This window comes from Pristis pectinata, chromosome 16 (genome assembly GCF_009764475.1).
Source record: "Pristis pectinata isolate sPriPec2 chromosome 16, sPriPec2.1.pri, whole genome shotgun sequence".
Classification (NCBI taxonomy): Eukaryota; Metazoa; Chordata; class Chondrichthyes; order Rhinopristiformes; family Pristidae; genus Pristis; species Pristis pectinata.
In genome coordinates, this window is record NC_067420.1 from 46,194,244 (window position 1) to 46,221,537 (window position 27,294).

General features: G+C 44.9%; 1 protein-coding gene across 2 annotated transcripts in view; it reads left to right on the plus strand.

Moving 5' to 3' along the window:
- The window catches only part of fer1l4 (fer-1 like family member 4), a 207,748-nt gene that overhangs the window by 177,157 nt on the left and 3,297 nt on the right, over window positions 1–27,294 (plus strand). For both annotated transcript variants that reach the window (XM_052031437.1, XM_052031438.1), the window contains exons 40-43: window positions 11–96; window positions 10,177–10,275; window positions 11,322–11,563; window positions 13,417–13,697. In XM_052031437.1, coding sequence (XP_051887397.1) covers window positions 11–96; window positions 10,177–10,275; window positions 11,322–11,563; window positions 13,417–13,697 — 708 coding nt within the window. The remainder of the gene's footprint in view (window positions 1–10; window positions 97–10,176; window positions 10,276–11,321; window positions 11,564–13,416; window positions 13,698–27,294) is intronic.

The window sequence follows — 27,294 nt, forward strand, 5'->3', positions numbered from 1 at the left end:
GTTTTCCAAGGGCCAAGTCCACATGTGGGTTGATATGTTCCCTGTTGATTTACCGGCACCTCCACCAGTCAATATAAAGCCCCGCCAGCCAATCAGGTAAGAAATTACAAACTAAGAAGATACAGAACTAAGAATCAATTATTTTGGCATTAAAATTATGTTCTGCAGGTGTGAGCACAGAAAGGTTCTCTCCCCTGTATTCTGATATTCTTTCTGAGTACAGAGAAGGTGAATGACCAACATGTAATCCCTTCTTCTTCAACTTCCATCCTGCCATGATGCTGTTGCCACTTAGGTACACACTACATCAACAATGGTTAATTAATAAGATAACATATTGGCATGCCTATCCTAGGAGAACATATTGTTGTGCCTGCCATGGGATAATGCATTCTTGTGCCAGAAATGCATTCTTAATAATCCATAATGGCACTTGTTGATGTGAATCTAGCCAGTTCCTTCTCCAAATCCATGAATGATTTTAGTTTTAACAGGTTAACTTAACTTATCTTTAAATTAAATTAGCTTTAACAGTTTGAACTTAGAGCCTGGATCAGTACATGGAATTATGATGCTCTGGCCATTACGGAGACTTGCTTGCGAGAGGGACATGACTGGCAGCTCAATGTTCCTGGGTTTCGATGGTTTAGATGAGATAGCGAGGGAGGTAAAAGAGGTGGAGGATTGCTAATTGGGGAGAATGCCACAGCTGCACTCAGAGAAGACATACTGGAGAGCTCATCCACTAAAGCAAAATGGGTAGAGCTCAAAAATAAGAAAGGTGCAATCACTCTGATGAGGTTATACTACAGGCCTCCCAATAGCTACCTGGAGATAGAGGAATGACATGTAGACAAATTATGGAAAGATGTAAAAGAAACAGGGTTGTCATAGTGGGTGACTTTAACTACCCCAATATTGACTAGGATTTCCTTTAGTGTAAGCGGCTTAGATGGGCAGAATTTCTTCAGTGCATTCAAGAGGGTTTCTTGAAATAGTACATGGGTAGTACAACAAGAGGAGGGACCGTACTGGACCTTGTTTTGGGAAATGAGCCTGGCCAGGTGACCGGTGTTCCCAGATGTTCAGGGATCTTATGCAGGATGTTAGGGATAAATATGTCCCGGTGAGGCAGAGAAGGAATGGCAGGGTGAAGGAACCGTGGGTGACGGGAGTTAGGGAGAAGAAGGTAGCATACATAAGGTATAAGCAGCAAGGTTCAGACAGGGCCATGAGGAATATAGAGTAGCGAGGAAGGAACTTAAGAAAGGGCTGAGGAGAGCTAGAAGGGGACATGAAAAGGCATTGGCTAGTAGGGTTAAGGAAAATCCCAAGGCCTTTTTCACATAAGTGAAGGGTAGGAGGATGCCTAGGGTAAAGGTAGGTCCGATTAAAGACAAAGGTGGGAGAATGTGCCTGGAGGCGGCAGAAGTGGGAGAAGTTCTCAATGAATACTTCTCTTCGGTATTCACCAAGGAGAGGGGTCTTGATGACACGGAAGGGAGTGCTGGTAAGGGTAATGTTCTCGAGGTTGTAGGTATCAAGAGAGAGGATGTGTTGAAGTTGTTAAATAATATTGAGACAGATAAATCTCCGGGGCCTGACGGGATATTCCCCAGGCTGCTTTGAGAGGCTAGGGAGGAGATTGTTGAACCGCTGGTAAGGATCTTTGAGTCCTCGTTGTCCACAGGGATGGTGCTGGAGGATTGGAGGGTGGCGAATGTTGTCCCCTTGTTCAAAAAAGGTAGTAGGGATAGTCTAGGGAATTACAGACCGGTGAGTCTCATGTCTGTGGTGGGTAAGCTGTTAGAAAGGATTCTAAGGGATAGGATCTATGAACACCTTGAGAATCATGGACTGATTAGGGACAGACAGCATGGCTTTGTAAAGGGAAGATCTTGCCTCACAAGCCTGATAGAGTTCTTTGAGGAGGTGACGAGGAAGATTGATGAGGGTAGTGCGGTGGATGTGGTCTATATGGATTTTAGTAAGCCGTTTGATAAGGTTCTTCATGGTAGGCTTCTTCAGAAGGTCAGAGGCCAAGGGATCCAGGGAAGCTTGGTTGTGTGGATTAGGAATTGGCTTGCCTGTAGAAAGCAGAGGGTTGTGGTGAAGGGAGTGCCCTCGGATTGGAGGGCAGTGACTAGTGGTGTCCCGCAGGGATCGGTTCTGGGACCTCTACTTTTTGAGATATTTATAGATGACTTAGATGAAGGGGTGGAAGGCTGGGTTAGTAAGTTTGCGGACGACACTAAGATCGGCGGTGTTGTGGATAGTGTGGAGGGCTGTCGGAGCTTACAGAGGGATATTTGACAGGATGCAGAGCTGGGCTGACAAGTGGCAGGTGGAGTTCAATCCAGAGATGTGTGAGGTGGTACACTTTGGAAGGACAAACTCCAGGGCAGAGTACAGGGTAAATGGCAAGGTACTTGGCAGTGTGGAGGAGCAGAGGGATCTGGGGGTTCATATTCACAGTTCACTGAAAGTTGCCTCACAGGTGGATAGAGCAGTTAAGAAGGCCTATGGGATGTTAGCTTTCATAAATCGTGGGATTGAGTTTAAGAGCCGCGAAGTGATGATGCAGCTTTACAAAACTCTAGTTAGACCACACTTAGAGTACTGTGTTCAGTTCTGATCACCGCATTATTGGAAGGATGTGGAGGCGTTGGAGAGGGTGCAGAGGAGATTTACCAGGATGCTGCCTGGATTAGAGCGTATGGAATATGAGGAGAGGCTTAAGGTGCTAGGGCTTTATTCACTGGAAAGGAGGAAGATGAGAGGAGACATGATAGAGGTATACAAAATATTGGGAGGAATAGATAGAGTAGACAGCCAGCGCCTCCTTCCCAGGGCACCAATGCTCAAGACGAGAGGGCATGGCTTTAAGGTTATGGGTGGGAGGTTCAGGGGAGATGTCAGAGGGAGGTTTTTCACCCAGAGAGTGGTTGGTGCATGGAATGCACTGCCTGGGGTGGTGGTGGAGGAAGATACATTGGACAGGTTCAAGAGTTTGTTGGATAGGCATATGGAGGAATGTGAGACAGAGGGATATGCGGGAGGAAAGGGTTAGATAGTGTGAGGGTGGTTTGATGGGCGGCACAACATGGTGGGCCAAGGCCCTGTTTTGTGCTGTATGGTTCTATGGCCTTTCAGTAGGAGAACATTTTGGGAACAGCGATCACAACTCCTTAAGTTTTAAGATAGTTATGTATTAGGATAAGTATGGACCATGCAGAAAAGTACTATATTGGGTGAGGGTAAATCCACATCTGACGTGTGGGAGTTGTTGAAAGACCAGCTGATCAGAGCTCAGGACCGGCATGTTCCAGTAAGGAGGAAGGACAAGGATGGCAGGGTGAGGGATGATGAGAGAGGTGGCGAATTTAGTCAAAAAGGAAAAGGAAGCACATGCAAGGTTTAGATAGCTAAAATCATACAGGGCCCTTGAGGAATATAAAGATAACAGGAAAGAGATCAAGCAGGGGATTAGGAAGGCCAAAAGGGGCCATGAGATGTCCTTGGCAAGTAGGATTAAAGAGAATCCCAAGTCATTTTATACTTACATTAAAAACAAGAGGATAACTAAGGAGAGGGTAGGACCACTCAAGGATAAAGGAGGGAATTTATGCTTGGAATCAGAGGATGTGGCCGAGGTACTAAGTGAGTACTTTGCTTCAGTATTCACCAAAGAGAAGGACATAAAGGATAGTGAGAGCAGTGTGGGGCATGCTAAGGTCCCCACACAGAGGACTGGAGAGAAGATAATCTGGGAAATTATAGGCCAGTTAGCCTCACATTAGTTGTAAGAAAGCTATTGGAGAGGATTCTTAGGGATAGGATTTATGCATGTTTGGAAAAACATGGCCTGATTAGGGACCGTCAGCATGGCTTTGTGCAGGGCACGTCATGTCTTACAAACTTGATTGAGTTTCTTGAGGAGGTGACAAAGGTGATTGATGAGGGAGGGCTGTAGATGTTGTCTACATGGATTTTAGTAAGGCATTTGACAAGGTCCCTCATGGTAGGCTGATCCAAAAGATTAAAATGCATGGGATCCATGGTGACTTGATCATTTGGATTCAGAATTGGCTTGCCCATAGAAGACTGAGGGTATTGGTGGAAGGGTGTTGTTCCAGGTCTGTGACTAGTGGTGTTCCTCAGGGATCAGTGCTGGGGCCTCTGTTGCTTGTGATGACTTGGATGAAAATGTAGACAGGTGAGTTAGTAAGTTTGAAGATTACACAGAGAAGGATGTGGAGGATAGGGAGATCAGCGTGGGACATGTTAATATGCTAGGGCATTTCGAGATAAAGGAAGAGGTAGTGTCAGATATCTTAAAGAGCATTAAGGCAGATAAGTCCCCAGGGCCTGATGGGATATACCCCAGTAACTTGCATGAGATTGCTGTGGCCTTGACCAATATCTTTGTGTCCTCACTAGCCACAGGCGAGGTCCCAGAGGACTGGCGAGTCTCACGTCAGTGGTAAGGAAGTTACTGGAGAGGATACTTAAGGATAGGATTTATGAGCATTTGGAAAATCATAGCCTAATTAGGGACAGTCAGCATGGCTTTGTGCAGGGCAAGTCATGCCTTGCTAACTTGATAGAGTTTTTTGATGAGGTGACGAGGGTGATTGATTAAGGTAGAGCTGTGGATGTTGTCTACATGGATTTTAGTAAGGCGTTTGACGAGGTCCCTCATGGGATGTTCATCCAGCAGATTAAGATGCATGGGATCCATGGTGAATTGGCTGTTTGCATTCAGAACTGGCTTGCCCGTAGAGGTCAGAGGGTAGTGGTCAATGGGACTTATTCTAGCTGGAGGTCTGTGACTAGTGGCGTTCCTCAGGGATCCGTACCGGGACCTCTGCTGTTTGTGATGTATATAAATGACCCAGATGAAAACATACATGGGTGGGTTAGTAAATTTGCAGATGGTATATGAAGATTGGTGGTGTTGTGGATAGCATAGAAGACCGGCAAAAGATACTGTGAGATATAGATCAGTTGCAGATATGGGCGGAGAAATAGCAGATGGAGTTCAACCCCGCCAAATGTGAAGTGTTGCACCTTGGGAGATCAAATGTAAAGGGACAGTACACTGTTAATGGCAGGATCCTTAACAGTGTTGATGAACAGAGGGATCTTGAGGCATTGAGTTCAAGAGTCAGGAAGTTGTGCTGCAGCTTTATAAAACCTTAGGCTGCATCTGGAGTATTGAATTCAGTTCTAGTCACCCCATTATAGGAAGGATGTTGAGGCTTTGGAGATGGTGCAGAAGATGTTTACCAAGATGCTTCCTGGATTAGAGGGCATGCACCATGAGGATAGGTTTCTCTGGAGCAGCAGAGGCTGAGGGGAGATCCGAGAGAGGTTTACTGTATAAGATTATGAGAGGCATAGATAGAGTAGACAGCCAATATCATTCCTCCAGGGTTGAAATTTTAATACCAGAGGGCATGCATTTAAGGTGATAGGGAGTAAGTTCAAAGGAGATGAGTGGGGCACGTTTTTCACACAGAGAGTGGTGGGTGCTTGGAATGTGCTGCCTGGGGTGGTGTTGGAGGTAAATATGATAGGCGTGTTCAAGAAGCTGTCAGATAGGCACATGAATGTGAGGGAAATAGGATAAAGACATCATGTAGGCAGAAGGGATTAGTTTAGTTGGGCATTTTATTACTAATGTAATTGGTTTGGCACAACATTGAGGACTGAAGGGCCTGTTTCTATGCTGTACTAGAACATAGAACACTACAGCATAGTACAGGCCCTTCGGCCCACAATGTTGTGCCATCATTTTATCCTGCTCTACGATCTATCTAACCCTTCCCTCCTACATAGCCCCCTATTTTTCTATTTTTCATGTGTCTATCTAAGAATGACTTAAATGTCCCTAATGTGTCTGCTCCCACAAACTCTGCCGGCAGTGCGTTTCACGCACCCACCATTCTCTGTGTAAAAAAACTTACCCCTGACATCCCCCTTATACCTTCCTCCAATCACTTTAAAATTATGTCCCCTCGTGTTAGCCATTGTCGCCCTGGGAAAAAGTCTCTGACTGTCCACTCGATCTATGCTTCTCATCATCTTGTACACCTCTATCAAGTCACCTCTCATCCTCCTCCTCCTCTCCAAAGAGAAAAGCCCTAGCTCGCTCAACCTATCCTCATAAGACATACTCTCCAATCCAGGCAATATCCTAGTAAATCTCCTCTGTACCCTCTCTAAAGCTTCCATATCCTTTCTATAATGAGGCAACCAGAACGGAACACAATACTCCAAGTGTGGTCTGACCAGAGTTCTATAGAGCTGCAACATCACCTTGCGGCTCTTGAACTCAATACGCCGACTAGTGAAGGCCAACACTCCATACGCCTTCTTAGCAACCCTATCAACCTGCGTGGCAACCTTGAGGGATCTATGGATGTGGACCCCAAGATCCCTCTGTTCCTCCACACTGCTAAGAGTCCTGCCATTAACCTTGTATTCTGCCTTCAAATTCGATCTCCTGAAGTGTATCACTTCACACTTATCCCAGTTGAACTCCATCTGCCACTTCTCAGCCCAGCTCTGCATTCTATCAATATCCTGTTGTAATCTACAGCAACCTTCTACACTATCCACAACACCACCAACCTTTGTATCATCAGAAAACTTACTAACCTACCCTTCCACATCCTCATCCAAGTCATTTATAAAAACCCAGAACAGATCCCTGTGGAACACCACTGGTCACTGACTTCCAGGCAGAATATGCTCCATCTACCACCACCCTCTGTCTTTTATGGGCGAGCCAATTCTGAATCCACACGGCCAAGTTTCCCTGGATCCCATGCCTCCTGACTTTCTGAATAAGCCTTCCATGAGGAACCTTACCAAACACCTTACTAAAATCCATGTACACCACATCCACTGCTCTACCTTTATCAATGTGCTTTATCACATCCTCAAAGAATTCAATCAGGCTCGTGAGGCACGACCTGCCCCTCACAAAGCCATGCTGACTGTCCCTAATCAGCCTATGCTTCTCTAAATGCCCACAAATCCTGTCTCTAAGAATCTTCTCCAGTAATTTGCCCACCACTGAAGTAAGACTCTCTGGTCTGTAATTCCCAGGGTTATCCCTACTCCCTTTCTTGAACAAAGGAACAACATTTGCCACCCTCCAATCATCTGGCACTACTCCTGTGGCCAGTGAGGATGCAAAGTTCATCGCGAAAGGCACAGCAATCTCTTCACTAGCTTCCTGTAATAACCTTGGATATATCCCGTCCGGCCCCGGTGACTTATCTATCCTAATGTTTTCCAATAGTTTCAGCTCATCCTCTTTCCTCACATCGACGTGCCCTAGTGTATCAGTCTGTCGTACACCATCCTCACAAACATCAAGGTCTCTCTGGTGAATACCAAAGCAAAGTATTCATTTAGGACCTCCCCTACCTCTTTCTACTCCAGGCACATTTCCTCTTTAATCGCTGATCGGTACTGTTTTATGTTCTATGATTGGTGGAGATGTGGACAGTGTAGAGGGTTGTCAAAGGATACAGCAGAATATAGATCAGTTGCAGGTATTGGCTGAGAAATGGCCAATGGAGTTTAATCCGAGCAAGTGTGAAGTGTTGCACTTTGGGAGGTCAACTGCAAGGGGAAAGTATACAGTTAATGGCAGGACCCTTAACAGCATTGATGTACAGGGGGATCTTGGAGCTAAAGTCTATAGCTCCCTGAAAGTGGCCACACAAGTAGATAGAGTGGTAAAGTAGGCATATGACATGCTTGCCTTAATTGGTCAGGGCACTGAGTATAAGAGTAAGGAAGTCATGTTGCAGCTGTATACAAGTTTGGTTAGTCCATATTTAGAGTATTGTGTGCAGTTCTGGTCGCCCCATTACAGGAATGATGTGGAGGCTTTGGAGAAGGTGCAGGTTTACCAGGATGCAGGCATGATAAGGAGAGGTTGGACAAACTTGGGATGTTTTCTCTGAAGCATCGGAGGCCAAAGGGAGACCTGAGAGAAGTTTATGAGAGGCATAGATAGGGTAGACAGTCAGAATCTGTTTCCCAGGTTAGAAATGTCAAGTAGTAGAGGTCATGCATTTAAGGTGAAAGGTAACTTGAAAGGAAATGTGTGGGGCAAATTTTTACACAGAGAGTGGTAGTTACCTGGAACTGGCTAGCAGGGGTAGTGGTGAAAGTAGATATGACAGAGGTGTTTAAGACGCTCTTAGATAGACACATGAATATGCAGGGAATGGAGGGATATGGATCACGTACAAGCGGAAGAGATTTAGTTTAATTTGGCATCGTGTTTGGCGCAGACATGGTGTGCTGTACTGTTCGATGTTCTTTCCCCACAGCTGAGTACCCTTCTCCATGCCCCCATACCAAAGCCATTGTCTCAGGCCATGTTTTTAGCCCCATAGTTGACTCTCTTTTTCTCTTCCCCCATAATTGAATATCCCTCTCTGCACCCTTCTGCAATTGAATATCCTGCTCGGTATCCTCATTAATCTGAATATGTTTCAGACATCCACCCAAAATAAATATCCTTTCTGTCCTACTTTCCACAATAATGGAATACTCTTCTCTGTACCTCCCCCAAAATTTTTTCTGTACTCCCATAGTTCAATATTTTGGATGTTGCTCTCTGGAACAGAATGTGTTTTTCTCTGCTTCCCAGAAATGAATATCCATCTCTGTGCAGCATAATAACTGAAAATTGATTTCTGCATCTCCCTCTCCCACTGTATCTGTCACTACTGATGGTATTGGTATTGGTTTATTATTGCACTTGTACCGAGGTACAGTGAAAAACTTATCTTGCAAACTGATCGTACAGATCAATTCATTACACAGTGCAGTTACATTGAGTAAGTACAGAGTGCATTGAGGTAGTACAGAGTGCATTGATGCAGTACAGGTAGAAACAATAACAGTACAAAGTGTCACAGCTACAGAGAAAGTGCAGTGCAATAAGGTGCGAGGTCACAACAAGACAGATCGTGAGGTCAGAGTCCATCTCATCGTATAAGGGAACTGTTCAATAGTCTTATCACAGTGGGATAGAAGCTGTCCTTGAGCCTGGTGGTATGTGCCCTCAGGCTCTTGTATCTTCTACCAGATGGAAGCGGAGAGAAGAGAGAATGTCCTGGGTGGGTGGGGTCTTTGATTATGCTGGCTGCTTCACCAAGACAGCGAGAGGTAAAGACAGAGTCCGAGGAAGGGAGGCTGGTGTCCGTGATGCGCTGGGCCGTGTCCACAACTCTCTGCAGTTTCTTGCATTCCTGGGCAGAGCAGTTGCCGTACCAAGCTGTGATATGTCCAGATAGGATACTTTCTATCATGGATTGATAGAAGTTGGTGAGAGTCAAAGGGGACAAACCGAATTTCTTTAGCCTCCTGAGGAAGTAGAGGCGCTGGTGAGCTTTCTTGGCCGTGGCATCTACGTGATTTGACCAGGACAGGCTGTTGGTGATGTTCACTCCTAGGAACTTGAAGCTCTCAACCCTCCCGACCTCAGCACCATTGATGTAGACAGGTGCATATACACCGCCCCCTTTCCTGAAGTCAATGACCAGCTCCTTCATTTTGTTGACATCGAGGGAAAGGTTGTTGTCATGATACCATTCCACTAAGCTCTCTATCTCCTTCCTGTACTCCAATTCATTGCCGTTTGAGATACTGGAATTCAGAAGAATGAGAGGGGATCTTATGGAAACATATAAAATTATGAAATGGGATAGATAAGATAGAGGCAGGAAAGTTATTTCCACTGGTAGGTAAGACTAGAACCAGGGGACATAGCCTCAAGATTCAAGGAAATATATTTAGGACAGAGATGAGGAGAAACTGCTTTTCCCAGAGAGTAGTGAATCTGTGGAGTTCTCTGCCCAGGAAAGTAGTAGAGGCTACGTCATTAAATATATTTAAGATGCAGTTAGATAGATTTTTGCATAGTAGGGGAATTAAGGGTTATGGGGGAAAGGTAGGTAGGTGGAGCTGAGTCCATGACCAATTCAGCCATGATCTTATTGAATGGCAGAGCAGGTTCGACAGGCCAGATGGCCGACTCCTGCTCCTATTTCTTATGTTCTTATGTTCAATTTTGTCAAATTTAATTAATTTACTGCACCATTTTATACTCACCTATATTATTTACTGTTGTGTGTTGATTAGCTACGAGCTGAGAGTTATCATCTGGAACACAGACGATGTGCCCCTTGATGATGTGAATCCACTGACAGGAGTCCGATCCAGTGATATCTACATCAAAGGGTATTCAGCAAATTTATACAACAGCTTGTTTTTGCAGCACAATATTATCAGCCAAGTCTCTCTGTCCCCACCACTCCCCTTTCCCCATCTATCCCCAGCTCCCCTGGGATCTCTGCTCCAGTGGTAACTAAAGTACCAGTTTTTACTTCTATGGATGTTGCAATAGGGTTCAATTGGTGAGTGTACCCACAAGATTTGGGGTGGGATGGAGTGGGGTGGTGGATGGGTAGGATTGATGGGATGATTGGGATGTGGCTGGTGGAGTGATGGGATAGAGGAATGAGTGGAGTGTTTAGAGTAAGTTGGGAGTGAGTGAGTTGTTCTGGGTGGGTTTGAGAAAGTGATGTGGGAGGGTGAAATGATGGAGTGATGGGATGTTGGATTGATGGGTTGATTTGGATTTGGGGCTGGATATACATGCTGGGTGGATGGAGTGTGATTGAGATGCAGTTGTTGCTGTTGGGGTGTGTGTGTGTGTGAACCCTACAACCTGAAAGATTTCAGGTGAGTTCACTAAAAAGTTCCAAGGTATGTCTACTGGGACTTTAACTTTCTTAACAGAAAGTGAAGGATTATAACTATTAATGATATGATTTTCTCATCAGAACCTTTTATATTTGTCTGGAAGCTGTGATAAACCTGTGCTGGGATCAGATCACCACTCCTTTTGCTGAATGAAAGATTATCATACTAAACTACCCAAACCAGTTTGGAGAATGTTCCTTAATTGGTCAGGGTGGGTACTGTAGGTACTTCCACTGCCCTATTCAGGATCACATGGGGAAAAAAAATACTTAGCAAAGCTATTGTGTCTGCCCCCCACGCCCACAACCCAATTCCACCTCCCACCCCCCACCCCAATCTCCCCAAGAAACTCTTCTCAGACATGCAAACGTTTTGTAAGAACCATATGGCAATGTGAAGTGGGAACAATTCAGAGAGGAATCAGAATTAGGAAGAAACAGGTTTGATCCTTGACAATACCATCCGCACAGGCAAACTGAGTCTTCTATCATTGTGTATAAAATGATTATTTAATTTTGCAGTTGGTTGAAGGGTTTGGAAAATGATAAACAAGAGACTGACGTCCACTTTAACTCTCTGACTGGAGAAGGAAATTTCAACTGGAGATTTGTTTTTCGCTTTGACTACTTGCCTACAGAGAAAGAGATTGTTTATAAGAAGAAAGAATCCATTTTCTCCTTGGAGGAATCAGAGTTTCGTCAGCCTGCTGTACTCGTGCTACAGATCTGGGATTATGATTTGATTTCTGCCAATGATTTTCTTGGTAAGTATTTAAAATTTTCTAGTTCCAGAATTGTTTTTGATAATTTTTGTGCTTTTCCCATAAATATTCTTTACTCTTCTAAATGATTTCAAAGCTACAAAAAGACTGTAGAAGAGGTTTCTTAAGACGATGTTGGGGATGAGAAGTTTGAGATCATTACCCCAGAAGTAACAACAAAAGTTACGGGTCACAGAACAAGTTCCATGACATTTTTTTAAATGGAAGTGGGTATCTATATATAGAAAAGTTTCAATGTGCTTGGCAAAGAGGTTGGGAATTGGACTAAGCAGATACATCACTCAAAGGCCAGATAGATAGAATGGGTCCTCAGCACTGAGTTCCTGGAGACCTGTGGCTGTAAGTTTTGATTGGGCACTGGGAGGAAATTGCAAAATATTAAAAGTGCTAGTGATCACAGCAGTGAAAACCCTGTGTGCTCCCCCTCCTCCTCTTTCTCTGCTTAGCTGGGCTCTCCAGCTGGAGGAATTTAAGAACATAAGGAACAGGAGAACGACATTTTGCCCCTTGAGCCGTCTTGCCTTTCAACATAAAGAGCTGATCTACCTTGAAACAGATGTTCCTCTCTCCATCTCCCTTGATCCAAAAATCTATTGATCTCTGTTATGATTCAATGAATAACCTGAGCCTCCAAGACCTTCCAGGGCAGAGAAATCCAAAGATTCAACATCCTCTGAATGATGCTGCCTGGACTAGAGAGTATGAGCTATAAGCAGAGGTTGGACAAACGTGGGTTGTTTTCTCTGGAGCACAGGAGGCTGAGGGGAGACCTGATGGAAGTTTATATGTTTATGAGAGGCAGAGACAGAATCTTTTTCCCAGGATAGAAATGTCAAGTACCAGAGGATGTGCATTTAAGGTAGGAGGAAGTTTAAAGGAGATGTGAGGGGCAAGTTTTTTTACACAGAGAGTAGTAGGTGCCTGGCATGGGCTGGGTTTGTGGTAGAAGCAGATAAAACAGTGGCATTTAAGAGGCTGTTAGATAAACACATGAATGTGCAGGCAATGGAGGTATATGGATAACATGCAGGCAGAATAGATTTAGTTAAATTCAACATCGTGTTTGGCACAGACATCATGAGCTGAAGAGCCTGTTCCTGTGCTGTACTGTTTTATGTTCTATAAAATACTCCCAGCTACTAACAGATCAGCCAAGATCACTTCTGCCACATTTAGCCAAGGTGACATTTAAACTGTTTGTCACTCTTTCAACCAGTACCAGTGGTGTGATGCTCCTAACAATCCTGATTCTTGTTGTTCCTTGTTCCTCAAAGTCCTTGCTCTGCAGGCCACATGGCCAGAACAGTTGTTCGCTCAAGATACCAGTAAACCAGTCCATGTTGTGAGAACAGTTCTTCCACACTGATGCCATCTAGTGTGCCTCCTGGAAGGTGCCGAAAGGTTGGGGATTATGTCATTTGTACTTTGAAGTGCCTTCTGTACAAACAATACCAAGAAAATCACTGCAAATATTCAAATACAACTTTCCTTTCCAATCTCAGAAAAGACATGAATCCCATTAATTGGGTTTTAATTTTTAAATTTGATGGCAATCCATTTCTTCAGCCTTATGACCTGCCCATTGTCCCTGCCACTATTCTGGTGGTTTAAGCAGCAACTACAACAGCATAAATTAATTTTCCAAAATTTAATGCTTTCTGATAACCTAAATATCTGCACGTCTATAATATGAAACTTGTTTTGTCAGAGTCAGGGTCATGGAACAGTTTGACTATTTTTTAGGCTTTGGTTAAGAATGTGGTGCAAACTTTGCATCTGTGGCCAAAATTAAATTGTTACTTAAGTTGCTAAGGATTACCATTTTACCATTGTAGGTTCTGTTGAATTGAAGCTGAATGATATGATCCGAGGAGCAAAGACAGCTGACCAATGTACCATCAAGATGGCAAAAGAGAAAGCAGGTCCTCGTGCCTCCATCATAAGGGGAAAGAGGATGAAGGGATGGTGGCCCATGATCAAGGTGAAAGAAGCAGAAGATGAGGAAGAAGAAGAAGACAATGAAAGCAAGAAGAAGAAGAAAAAAAAGAAAAAGAAGAAAGTAAAAATTGAGGATGTTGAGTTTACCGACTGCTCTGGCAACACGTACATTCTTAGGGTGAGATATTGTTTCCTTCTTGTATCACCAGCTCAAAGAGAAATATGTAACTGGATAGGATCCTGGTTTGGTGACTTGTGTCTTCACCTGGACCAATTCTAGGCCACTCAGATGGGACACATTGTATATGGTGAATTAGGGTGGGCTCCGCTCAATTGCAGAGGGTAATAGAATTCATTTGATTCTGCTTGGTAATTTCACTCAGGCTACAGAACATTTAATGCTTGCAATAAGATAATAGAATTATAGAAATGTATAGCAGAGAAGTGTGGCCTTTCAGCCCAACTTGTCCTTGCTGACCGTGATGCCCATCTATGTTAATCCCATTAGGAACTTATCCCTCTCCTCCTTGAGTATCTGACCAGATGTATTTTAAATGTTGTAATTGTATCTGCCTCCATCACTTCTTCTGGCAGCTCATTCCATATACCCAGCACCCTCTGTGTGAACATAGAATAGTACAACATGGGAACTGGCCATTCGGCCCACCATCTCTGTGCTGACCATGATGCCAATCTAATTAATCCTATCTGCCTGCACATGGTCTATATCTCTCTATTCCCTTACTGTTTAACTGTCTGCCTAAATGCCACTTAAACATTCCTATTGTATTTCCTTCTACCACCTTCCCCGGCAGTGCTTTCCAGACACCTACTTGCCTCGCAAATCTCCCTTAAACTTTCCCCCTTTCATTTTAAACCTATGCCCTATAGTATTTAACATTTCCACCCTGGGAAAAAGACCCTGACGGTCTATCTATGCCTCCATTAATCTCACAAACTTCTATCAGGTCTCCCCTCAGCCTCTGACGCTCCAGAGAAAACAACCCAAGTTTGTCCACTTTATAGCTCATACTCTCTAATCCAGGCAGCATCTTGGTAAACCTCTTCTGCACCATCTCCAAAGCCTCTACATCCTTCTTGTAATGGGGTGAAGAATTGCACACAATGCTCCAAGTGCAGCCTAACCAAAGTTTTATACAGCTACAACGTGACAAAGGGAACATGGAGAGGGAAGAAAGGACATGGAGTGGCATTATTTTTAAGAACAATTTTGCAGTGCTTGGGATTGAGGCTGCTCTGGACAGATCAAGGACGGAATATCTGTTTAAAATTGCGAAACAATAGAGATGCGATTACACCACTAGGACTGTTCCTTAGGTGGTTAGTGGAATCAGATAAGAGAGGGATGCTGAGCAAAAGGGGAACTGTGGAGGAGAGAAAGGGATTTGCCATCCTGATCTCCCAGTTGCATGCAACTTCAGCTCCCCTCCCCATTCCCACACGGCCCTATCTGTCCTTGGCTTCCTCCACTGCCAGAGTGAGGCCAAACATAACTAGTGGAACAGCCCTTCATATTCCATCTGACTAGTCTACAACCCAACAGCATGAACATAGACTTCTACAATTTCATGTAACCTGCACCCTCTCTGTTCTTTCCTCTCTCTTCCTGATTCCACCTTAGTCCTCTTGCATGTCACCTTCTTTCTGACCCTGCCAATTTCCCACAGCCCCTTGTTTCCCAGTTTCTTTCCCCTCCGCCACCTGGTTCCAAAGACCAATCACCCACACCCTCTACTCACTCCCCTTCCCCCACCATACCCCTTATGCCCAGGATCCCTCACTTATCTGATTCCACTCACCACCTTCCTTATCTGATTCCACATCTGCAGCCCTTTGTTGTCTCCACTAATCACCTCCCAGCCTCTGCCTCTCTCTCCACTTCTCCCTCCCCACCCAGCCCAAATGCCCATCAGCCCCTCTTCACCTGGATCCCCCTATTGCTTGCCAGCCCCTGCCTCACCTATCCCCCTCACCTCTTTATACTGACTGTCTCCCCTCTACACTCTCAGTCCTGATGCAGGGTCTCAACTCAAAATGTCGATGATTCCTCTGTCTCCACAGATGCTGCCTGAACTGCTGAGTTCCTCCAGCTGCTTGTTTTTTTGACCCACCAATACTTGGCCTGTATCCTTCTATGCCTTGTTAATTCAACTGGTTATCTAGATATTAAATGTAGTTCGAGTACCTGCCTCCAACACCCACTCAAGCAGTGCGTTCCAGATTCCAACCACCCTCTAGAGGAAAGAAGTTCTTCCTCAACTCCCTTGTAAACCTTTTATCCCTTACCCAAAGTCCTTCATTATATCTGATAGCAACAGAATTCACTTCTGCATAATTTCTGCATAACACAATTTCTTGGAGAAATTGACCCTTGCATGAATTATTTCCTGGGAATTGTGACAGGTTCCTGGGTAATTTGACTTCAAGGTGAATTAATCTCTTCGGGGATGAAGTGAATTGTGTAAAACCTTAAATGCCAATTTCTACCTGAAGCTTTTTTGTAGCATGCAACAGAAAGAAATCCACCCAGTTTAAGGGATGTAGGAGTACACATAAGAAGGAAATTAGGAAGGCAAAAGGGGACCAAATGATATCCCTAGCAGACAAGATAAAGGGGAATTCTAAAAGATTTTATAAGCATATTGCGGTCCCTTTATGGATTGGCGTGGTGATCTATGTGTTTTATGACAGGAAATGGACAAAATGAATATTTCTCATCTGTATTTATTGTGGAAGAAGGACATGGAAGTTAGTGAGTTTACAGGATCGAACAGTGATATTCCAAAGCATATCAACATTACAAAGAGGAGTTGTTGGAGGTCTTGAAATGCATAAAAGTGGATAAATCTCTGGGGCCTGGCCGGGTATTTCCTAGAATGTTGTGAGAAGCAAGAGAGGAGATTGCTGGGGCCTTGGCAGAGATTTTTGTATCTTCCTTAGCCACATGTAAAGTACTGGAAGACTGGAGGTTAGCTAATGTTGTGCCTTCATTTAAGAAGAGCAACAGGGTTAAGCCATGAAACTACATGCTGGTGAACCTTGCATCATTGATGAAAAAGTTATTGGAAGGGATTCTGAGGGACATGATTTATTTGCATTTGGAAAGGCCAGAACTATTAGGGATAGTCAGCATGACTTAACATGTGGGAAATTGTGTTTCATGAATTTGAGTATTTTGAAGAGCTACACAGAACATAGACCAGTACAGCACAGTATAGGCCTTCCGCCCACGATGTTGTGCCAACCTATATAAACACCTACTCCCTGATCAATCTAACCTTTCCCACACAACCCATAACCCTCCATTTTTCTTACTTCCATGTGCCTAAGAATCTCCATTGTATCAGCCTCTACCACCACCTCAGGCAGTGTGTTCCAGGCACCCACCACTCTCTGTGTGTAAAAAAAACCTACCTCTGACACCTCCCCTAAACGTTCTTCCACTCACCTTAAATGGATATACTCTGGTATTGGCCATTGCCGCCCTGGGGAAAAGGTGCTGGCTTCCCAATCTATCTATGCCCCTCATAATCTTATACACCACTATCAAGTCACCTCTCATCCTGTGACACTCTAAAGAGAAAAGCCCAAGCTCACTCAACCTTTCCTCATAAAACATGTTCTCTAATCCAGGCACCATTCTGGTAAATCTCCTCTGCACCCTCCTTCCTATCTTCCACATCCTTCCTACAATGAGGTGACCAGAACTGAACACAATACTCTAAGTGAGGTCTAACCAGAAATCAGGTAACCAAGAGGATTAGAAGTTGTCTTCATGGCAGTAGAAGTTGTCTACATGAACTTTAGCAAAGCCTTTGACAAGGTCCTGCATGGAATGTCGGTCTGGAAGGTTAGAACACAGGAGATCCAGGGTGAACTAGCCAATTGGATAAAATATTGGCTTGGTGGAAGAATTCAGAGGGTGATAGTGGAGGACTGTTTTTCAAACTGGAGGACTGTGACCAGTGGTGTGCTGCAGAGATCGGTGCTGGGTCCACTTTTGTTTGTTACATATTTGAATGATTTGTTTGAGAATGCAGGTGGCATGATTAGTAAATTTGCTGATGACACCAAAATTGCGGAAGGTTGTTGAAGGTTACAGCAGGATCATCTGGGAAAGTGGGCAACAGTATGGCAGATGGAATTACCTCAGGCAAGTGTGAAGTGATGCCTTTTGGGAAGTTAAACACAGTAAATGACAGGGTCTGGAGAGTGTTGTTGTACAGAGACCTTGGGTACAAGTACATAGTTCTCTGAAATGGGGAACATACATAGACAGGGTGGTGAGGAAGATGCAAGGGATTGTGGCCTTCATTAGCCGAAGCATTGAGCATGGGAGTTATGGCATCATGTTACAGTAGGTGAAGGCGCACTTGGAGTATTGTGAGCAGTTCTGGTTACCACACTGTAGGAAGGACATGATTAAGCCAGAGAGGATACAGAAGAAATTCACAAGGATGTTAACTGGATTGGAGAGCCTGAGTTACAAGGAGAGATTGGGTAGGCTGGGTCTGTTTTTCCTGGAGCAAAGGAGGCTGAGAGGTGACATAATGGAGATACATGAAATTATGAGAGGTATAGATTGGATAGGTAGCTGGTGTCTGCTTCCATGGTAGGGGTATCTAAAACTAGAAGGCATAGGTTGAAGGTGAGAGGGAGGTTTAAAGGATATAGGACGGGTAAATTTTTCACCCATAAAGTAGTTGGCATCTGTAATGAGCTGCCAGAGGAGGTGGTGATGGCAGGAACAGTAACAGCATTTAAGAAGCATCTCGTGCTTGAATGAGAAGGGCATAGAGCGATATGGAAATAATGTGGACAAGTAAGATTACTGTATGATAAGTAGGATGGTTGGCATTGCGTGGTGGGCTTAAGGGTCTGTGTTGTGCAACCCTATGACTCTAATCTTATTGCTACTAAAAAGAGGTTGATACATCCTATCACTCCCATTCTAGAAGGATTGATGGCCCTTTATAGTGTGCCATCTCCGTTGTCTTGATATTCTGTCAATTTATAGAATTTTTCTGAGAAATTATGTGATTATATGATGAGACAAGGCATTCTAGACTGTTAGTTTTAAGTGCAGTTTTAAGTTGCTTATGTCATTGGGACAACTTTTTCACACAGAGGGTGGTGGGTACATGGAACGAGCAGAGGAAGTGGTGGAGGTGAGGACAATTTAAAAGACATTTGGACAGGTACATGACTAGGAAAGGTTTAGAGAGATATGGGCAAATACAGGCAAGGGCAGCATTTCTGTATGTGAACTAGATAATGTTTTGGAGCACACCTGAGGCTCTGAGGTGTACTTCAAGTATTGAAAAGCCCTGACGTGCTGATGTACAGTTCAGGGGATCAGGGTGTTCTTCTAGTATTGTTGTCAAGGTTGTTTCCTCAACCAGTGACACTGAATCGCTTTCCCATTTGTGTCCTGGGGAGGTTTTAGTGACCAGATAAGGAGGCATTGAATTGTACAGTATAATTACAGCCCTATTCCTCCATGCTAACCATAATGCCCATCAACACATCACATTTGCCTGCATTAGCCCCATATCCCACTATGCTTTTCTTATCCAAGTACCTGTCCAAATGCCTTTTAAAGCTGTAATTATACCAACATCTACCTACCCCCCTCTAAGAATAGGAAAGGAGGTAAAGGGGGGGGGGGAAGTGGTATTGCTATTCAGGGATAGTGTCGCAGCTGCAGAAATGGAGGACATCGTGGAGGGATCGACTACTGAGTCAGTGTGGGTGGAAGTTAGAAACAGGAAGGGAGCGATCACTCTATTGGGAGTATCCTATGCCCCCTCCCCTCCCCCCCCCCCCCCCCCCCCGCCCCCCCCAGTAGCCATCAGGACACTGAGGAGCAAGATAAATAAGCAGATTTTGGAAAAGTGCAAAAATAACAGGGTTGTTGTCGTGGGAGACTTCAACTTCCCTAATATTGATTGGCACCTTCTTAGTTCAAAAGGTTTAGATGCGGCAGAATTTGTGAGGTGTGTCCAGGAAGACAGTATGTGGGCGGGCTGACTAGATCTAGTCTACTGGATCTAGTACTGGGCAATGAACCTGGTCAGGCGACAGATTGCTCAGTGCATGAGCATTTCGGAGATAGTAATAACAAGTCCCTACCTTTTGCATAGCCATGGATAGGGATAGGGGCAGACGATATGCAAAAGTTTTTAACTGGGGGAGGACTAATGACAAGAATGTCTTGGGAATGTAAATTGGAAACAGATGTTCTCAGGGAAATGCACAGAAGAAATGCGGAGGCTGTTTAAGGGACATGCATGGGGTTCTGTATAGGTTTGTCCCACTGAGACAGGGAAAGGATGGTAGTGTAAAGGAACCATGGTTATCATAGAATCATAGAACAGTACAGCACAATAGAGGCCCTTCAGTCCACAATGTTGTGTCGACCTTTAAATCTCACCTGAGACTATCTAACCCCTTCCTCCCACATATCCCTTTAACTTAAATTCCTCCATATGCTTATCTAGTAATCTCTTGAATTGGACCGATGTACCTGCCTCCATCACCACCCCAGGCAGCACATTCCATGCCCCAACCACTGTCTAGGTAAAAAAACATCCCTCTGATATCTCCCTTGAACCTCCCACCCATTACTTTAAAGCCATGCCCTCTTGTGTTGAGCATTGATGCCCTGGGAAAGAGGCGCTGGCTGTCCACTCTATCTATTCCTCTTAATATTTTGTACACTTCTATCATGTCTCCTCTCATCCTCCTTCTCTCCAAAGAGTAAAGCTCTAGCTCCCTTAGTCTCTCCTCATAATGCATACTCTCCAAACCAGGTAGCATCTTGGTAAATCTCCCCTGCACCCTCTCCAATGCTTCCACATCCTTCCTATAATGAGGCAACCAGAACTGGACACAATACTCCACGTGTGGTCTAACCAGAGTTTTATGGAGCTGCATCATTAGCTTGCGGCTCTTAAACTCGATCCCACGACTTATGAATGCTAACTTCCCATAAGGTTTCTTAACTACCCTATCCACCTGTGAGGCAACTTTCAGGGATCTGTGGATATGAAACCCCAGATCCCTCTGCTCCTCCACACTACCCAGTATCCTGCCATTAACTTTGTATTCCACCTTGGAGTTTGTCCTTCCAAAGTGTACCACCTCACACTTCTTGGATTGAACTCTACCTGCCACTTCTCAGCCCAGCTCTGCATCCTATCAATGTCCCTCTGCAATCTTTGACAATCCTCCACACTATCCACAACACCACCAACCTTTGTATCATCTGCAAACTTGCCAACCCACACTTCTACCCCCTCATCCAAGTCATTAATAAGAATCACGAAAAGCAGAGGTCCCAGAACCAATGCTTGTGGGACACTGCTCATCATAGCCCTCCAATCTGAATGCATTCCCTCCATCATAACCCTCTGTTTTCTACAGGCAAGCCAATTCTGAATCCAAACAGCCAAGCCTCCCTGGATCTCATGCCCTCTGACCTTCTGAAGAAGCCTACCATGTGGAACCTTGTCAAATGCCTTATTAAAATCCATGTAGACCACATCTACTACACTACCCTCATCAATCTGCTTGGTCACCTCCTCAAAGAACACTATCAGGCTTGTGAGACATGATCTGCCCTTCACAAAGCCATGCTGGCTGTCCCTGATCAGACCATGATTCTCTAAATGCCCATGGATCCTATCTCTAAGAATCCTTTCCAACAGCTTGCTCACCACAGACGTAAGGCTCACTGGTCTATAATTCCCTGGACTATCGCTACTACCTTTTTTGAATAAGGGGACAACATTTGCCACCCTCCAGTCCTCCGGTACCATTCCCGTGGATGAGGACTCAAGGATCCTAGACAACAGTTCAGCATTCTCCTCCCTCACCTCGCAGAGCAGCCTGGGGAATATTCCATCAGGCCCCGGGGACTTATCTGTCCTAATCTTTTCTAACAGCTCCAACATATCCTATTTCTTGATATCCAGATGCCCTAGAACATTAACCTTACCAACACTGTCCTCAGCATCATCGAGGCCCCTATCCTTGGTGAATACTGAAGAGAAGTATTCATTGAGGACCTCACCCACTTCCACAGCTTCCAGGCACATCTTCCCACCTTTGTCTCTAATCGGTCCTACCTTTACTGCCGTCATCCTTCTGCTCTTCACATAAGTGAAAAATGCCTTGGGGTTTTCTTTAACCTGACTCACCAAGGCCTTTTTATATCCCCTTCTTGCTCTCCTCAGCCCCTTGTTACGTTCCTTCCTTGCTACCCTATATTCCTCAAGAGCCCTATCTGATCCTTGCTGCCTAAACTTTATGTATGCTGTCTTCTTCCTCCTAACTAGATGTTCCACCTCTCTTGTCACCCATGGTTCCTTCACCCTGCCATTCTCTCTCTACCTCACTGGGACAAATTTATCCCTGACGTCCTGCAAGAGATCCCTGAACAACAACCACATCTCCATTGTACATTTCCCTTCAAAAATGTCATCCCAATTTGGTTGACAAGAGAGGTGAAATATTTAGTAAAGAGGAAGAAGGAAGCATACTTAAGTTTAGGAAGCAAAAATCAAGCAGGGCTCTTGAGAATTATAAAGTTGCCAGGAAGGAGCTTAAGAAGGGACTTAGGAGAGCTAGAAGGGGACATGAGAAGGCCTTGGTGAGTAGAATTAAGGAAAACACCAAGGCGTTCTACACATATGTGAGGAACAGGAGGATGACTAGAGTGAGGGTAGGATTGTCCAGGGATAAAGGGGGAAACATGTGCCTGGAGGCAGAGGAGGTAGGTGAGGGTCTTAATGAATACTTTGCCTCAGTTTTCAGTAGGGAGAGGGACTTTGATGAATGTGAGGTCAGCGTAGAACAGGCTGATGTGCTGGAGTATGTTGAAGTTAAGAAAGAGGAGTTAAGTTGGAGCTTCTGAAAAACATTAAGATAGATAACTCCACAGAACCAGACGGGATATACCCCAGGTTACTACAACAGGCAAGGGAAGAGATTGCTGGAGCATTGATGATGATCTTTGCATCGTCCCTGGCCACAGGAATGGTACCAGAGGATTGGAGGATGGCAAATATTGTTCTCTTATTCAAGATAATCCTGGGAATTATAGACCAGTGAATTTTACGTCAGTGGTGGGCAAGCTATTGAAGAGGATTATTAGGGACAGGATTTGCGAGCATTTGGAGAAGCATAGTCTTATTAGGGATAGTCAGCATAGCTCTGTGAGAGGCAAGTCTTGCATCATGAGCCTGAATGAGTTTTTCGAGGAGGTGACAAAACAAATAGATGAAGGTAGAGCGGTGGATGTGGTATATATGGACTTCAGTAAAGTGTTTAACAAGGATCCCCATGGTAGGGTCATCCAGAAAGTCATGAGGCATGGGATCCATGGAGACTTGGCTGCGTGGATTCGGATTTGGCTTGCCCACAGGAGACAGAGGTTGGTAGTAGATAGAGAATATTCTGCCTGGGGGTCGGTGACTAGTGGTGTTCTGCAGGGATCTGTTATGGGACCCCTACTCTTTGTGATTTTTATAAATGACCTGGATGAGGAAGTGGAGGGATGGTTAGTAAGTTTGCAGATGACATGAAGGTTGGAGGGGTTGTGGATAGTGTAGAAGGTTGTCGTAGGATACAACAGGATATAGACAGGATGCAGAGGTTATTGGAGAAGTGGCAGATGGAGTTCAATCCAGAAAAGTGTGAGTGATACACTTTGGAAGAACAAATGTGAAGGTGAAGTGCAAGGTTAATGGCAGGATTCTGAGCAGTGTGGAGGAACAGAGGGATCTTGGGGTCCAGGTCCATAGATCCCTCAAAGTTGCCACTCAAGTTGACAGGGTGGTTAAGAAGGCGTATGGTGTGCTGGCCTTCATTTGATTGAATCCAAGAGCCGTGAGGTAATGTTGCTGCTCTATAAAACACTGGTTAGGCCACACTTGGAGTTTTGTGTTCAGCTCTGGTCATCTCGTTATGGGAAAGATGTGGAAGCTTTAGAGAGGGTGCAGAGGAGATTTACTTGGATGCTGCCTGGATTAGAGAACATGTCTTATGAGGAAAGGCTGAGCGAGGTAGGGTTTTTCTCTTTGGAATGACTTAGGATGAGAGGTGTAAGATTATGAGGGGCACAGACAGAGTGGACAGCCAGCACATTTACCCCAGGGCGGTAATGGCCAATACCAGAGGACATCCATTTAAGCTCAGAGGAGGTATGTTCAGGGTAGATGTCAGAGGTAGAGTGGTGGGTGCCTGGAATGCACTGCCAGGGGTGGTTGTAGAGGCCGATACAATAAGGACCTTTAAAAGGCTCTTAGATAGGCACATGGAAGAACGAAAAATGGAAGGTTATGGCTTGTGTAGGGAGGAAGGGTTAGGTTGATCATGGAGGAGGTGTACATATTGTTCAGCACAACATTGTGGGCTGAAGGGCCAGTACTGTGCTGTGCTGTTCTATGTTCTACCATTTCCTCTGGCAGCTTGTTCCATAGAATCACCACCCTCTGTGTGGGAAGCTTCCCCCTCAGATCTCTTTGAACTTTCTCCCCTCTCATTTTGAACCTGTGATCTCTTGGACTCCCCCACACTAGGAAACAAATTCTACCTATCTATGACCCTCATAATTACCCATCAGTGTCTCCATTGCAGTGAGAGTAAATCCAGCCTATCTAATCTCTTTTTATAAATTAATCCCCCCATTCCAGGCAACCTCCTGGTGAAGTCATAGAAACTGCAGATGCTGAAATCTGGAGCAAAAAACAAAATATACTACTGGAAGAATTCAGTGGATCAAGCAGCAACTGTGGGGGGAAATGGGATGCCTTTGGACTTTTTTCTGGAAATATGGCTTTCCCTCTGCTGTAAATAATGGTTCCCTCGCATGCACTTCCTCCATTTCCTGCAAGCCTGTTTCCACCCATCCCTCCCCTCACACAGAACAAAGATAGTGTTCCCTTGGTCCTCACCTTTCACCCCACTAGCCTCTCCATCCAACACATCATCCTTTGCCACTTCTGCCAGACCCAACAGTATCTTACCATCAGCCACATCTTCCCCTCTCCCCCTTCCCTTTGTGCTTTCCGCAGAGACCGCTCTCTGTGACTCCCTGGTCCACTCATCCTTTCCCAACCACCTCTCCCTGTCTCCTAATACTTTTCCCTGCAACTGCAGGAGGTGCAACACTTGTCCCTCCACCTCCTCCCTCACCACCATGCAGAGACCTAAACAGCCCTTCCAGGTGAGGCAGGGATTCACTTGCTCTTCCTCCAACCTTGAACACTGCATTCAGTGCTCGCGATTTGACCTCCCATACATCAGCAAGACCAAGTGTAGGCTAGGCGCCAATTTATGGAGTATCCGTGCTCCGTAGGCAATGGCCATCTTGAACTTCTAATTGCATGTCACTTCGATTCCCATTCCCTTCCCCATTCCCATCCCCATACCAACCTGTCTGTCCTCCGCCTTCTCCATGGAAACAGTGAGGCCAACTACAAACTAGAACAGCACCGCACATTCAGCTTGGGTAGCCAACAACCCAACGGTATTTTCCAGTTTCAGGTGGTCCACAGATCATGTATCCCTTTCCCACTCCCACAGTCCACCCAGGTTCTCTCTCTCTTTGTTCATCCTTTCCATCTTACCCCTCTCATTACCTGGATTTGTTAAACCCCCCCCCCACACCACCAGGCCCTATTTCCACCCTCACACCCCAATCCCAATCTAGTTCCACGTATCACCTACCAGTTCCTATCCCACCATTCCTCCACACTTCTACATGCTGGCCATCTTTCCTCCTCCCTCCCCCTGCCCCAGTCCTGATGCAGGGTCTCGACCTGCAATGTCAACACATCCCTTTTGCCTCACAGATGCTACTTGACTTGCTGAGTTCTTCCAGCAGTTTATTTTTAACATCCTGGTGAATTTCTTTTGCACTCTTCCCATTGCTACTATATCCTTTGAGTAGTCTGGTGACCAGAACTGTACACAATACTCCAAGTGCAGTCTAACCAATGTTTTGTACAGCTGCAACATGGCTTCCCAACTCTTACGCTTCATGCCTCAACCTATGAAGGTATTGGTATTGGTTTATTATTGTCACTTGTACCGATGTACAGTGAAAAATTTGTCTTGCATACTGATCGTGCAGGTCAATTCATTACACAGTGCGGTTACATAGAGTTAGTACAGAGTGCATTGATGTAGTACAGGTAAAAACATGCAGTGCAATAAGGTGCAAGGTCACAACAAGGTAGATCGTGAGGTCATAGTCCATCTCATTGTATATCTCATTCAATAGTCTTATCACAGTGGGTTAGAAGCTGCCCTTAAGTCTGGTGGTACGTGCCCTCAGCCTCCTGTATCTTCTACCCGATGGAAGAGGAGAGAAGAGAGAATGTCCCGAGTGGGTGGGGTCTTTGATTATGCTGGCTGCTTTACCAAGACAATGAGAGTAAAGACAGAGTCCAAGGAGGGGAGGCTGGTGTCCGTGATGCGCTGGGCTGTCTCCACAGCTCTCTGCAGTTTCTTGCAGTCCTGGGCAGAGCAGTTGCCGTACCAAGCCGTGATACATCCAGATAGGATGCTTTCTGTGGTGCATCGGTAAAAGTTGGTAAACATGTCGAATGCCTTCTTCACTACCCTATCCACCTGTATCACCATTTTCAGGAGGATTGTCCATGTAAACCACTTCTATCGCCCTGCCTTCATTAATTTTCTTAGTTACCTCCTCAAAATCCTCAATAGATTTGTAAGACATGATTTCACCTGCACTGAACAATTTGACTTCTAATCAGTCCCTGCCTTTCCGGGTGAACAAATTCTGTCCCTTAGAATTTGCTCTAATAATTTCCTTGCTTGATTAAGGGAACTACATTGGCTATCCTCCAGTCTTCTGGTACCTCTCCCATGGCTAATGAAGATGCAACAATCTCTGTCAGAGACCCAGCAATCTTCCTCTGTTAGCATCCTGGAATAGATCCCATCAGGCCCCAGGAATTTATCCACCATAATGTATGTCAATATCTCTAACCCTTCCTCCTTCCTGACATAGACATGTTCCTGAATATCTGCATACCCCTCCCTAACTCTCCGTCCTCCACATCCTTCTCCCTGGAATACGAAAGAGAGGTATTCATTTAGGATCTTGCTCATATCCCCGGTACCACACATAATTTCCCTTTTGGCTCCTAAGGAGACCTACTCTTTCCCAGCTGCCCTCTTGCTTGTAATATACCTATAAAAAGGTTTTGGGGATTCTCTTTACTCTGGCTCGCCAAGGCCATCTCATGGTCCATTTTTCCCCTCTTAACTGATTTCTTAAGTTTTCTCCTCTAGCCCCTATAAACCTCAGATGACTCATTTGACACCAACTGCTGATTCCTGACATATGCCTTGTTCTTACTTCTTATCAAATCTCTAGTTTCCTTTGTTGACCTAGGTTCCCTAATCTTATTATCTTTGCTTCTTGCCCTTACAGGGACATGCTGGCTCTGAACTCGCTTTAAACACCTCCCACTTATTGGATGTTTTTCCGTCTAACAGCTGCTCCCAATCTACTTTCTCCAGATCATACCATTGAATGAGCCCTACCCTGATTTAACACGCTAACTTTAGGACCATTCTTAGCCTTTTCCATGACTACCTTGATAATTATCGAACCATGGTCACGGTTTCCAAAGGGTTCCTCCAGAGACACTTCCACCACTTACCCATTTTTATTCCCTGAGAAAAGGTTGAGTACAGCTCCTTCCCGAATAGGATTC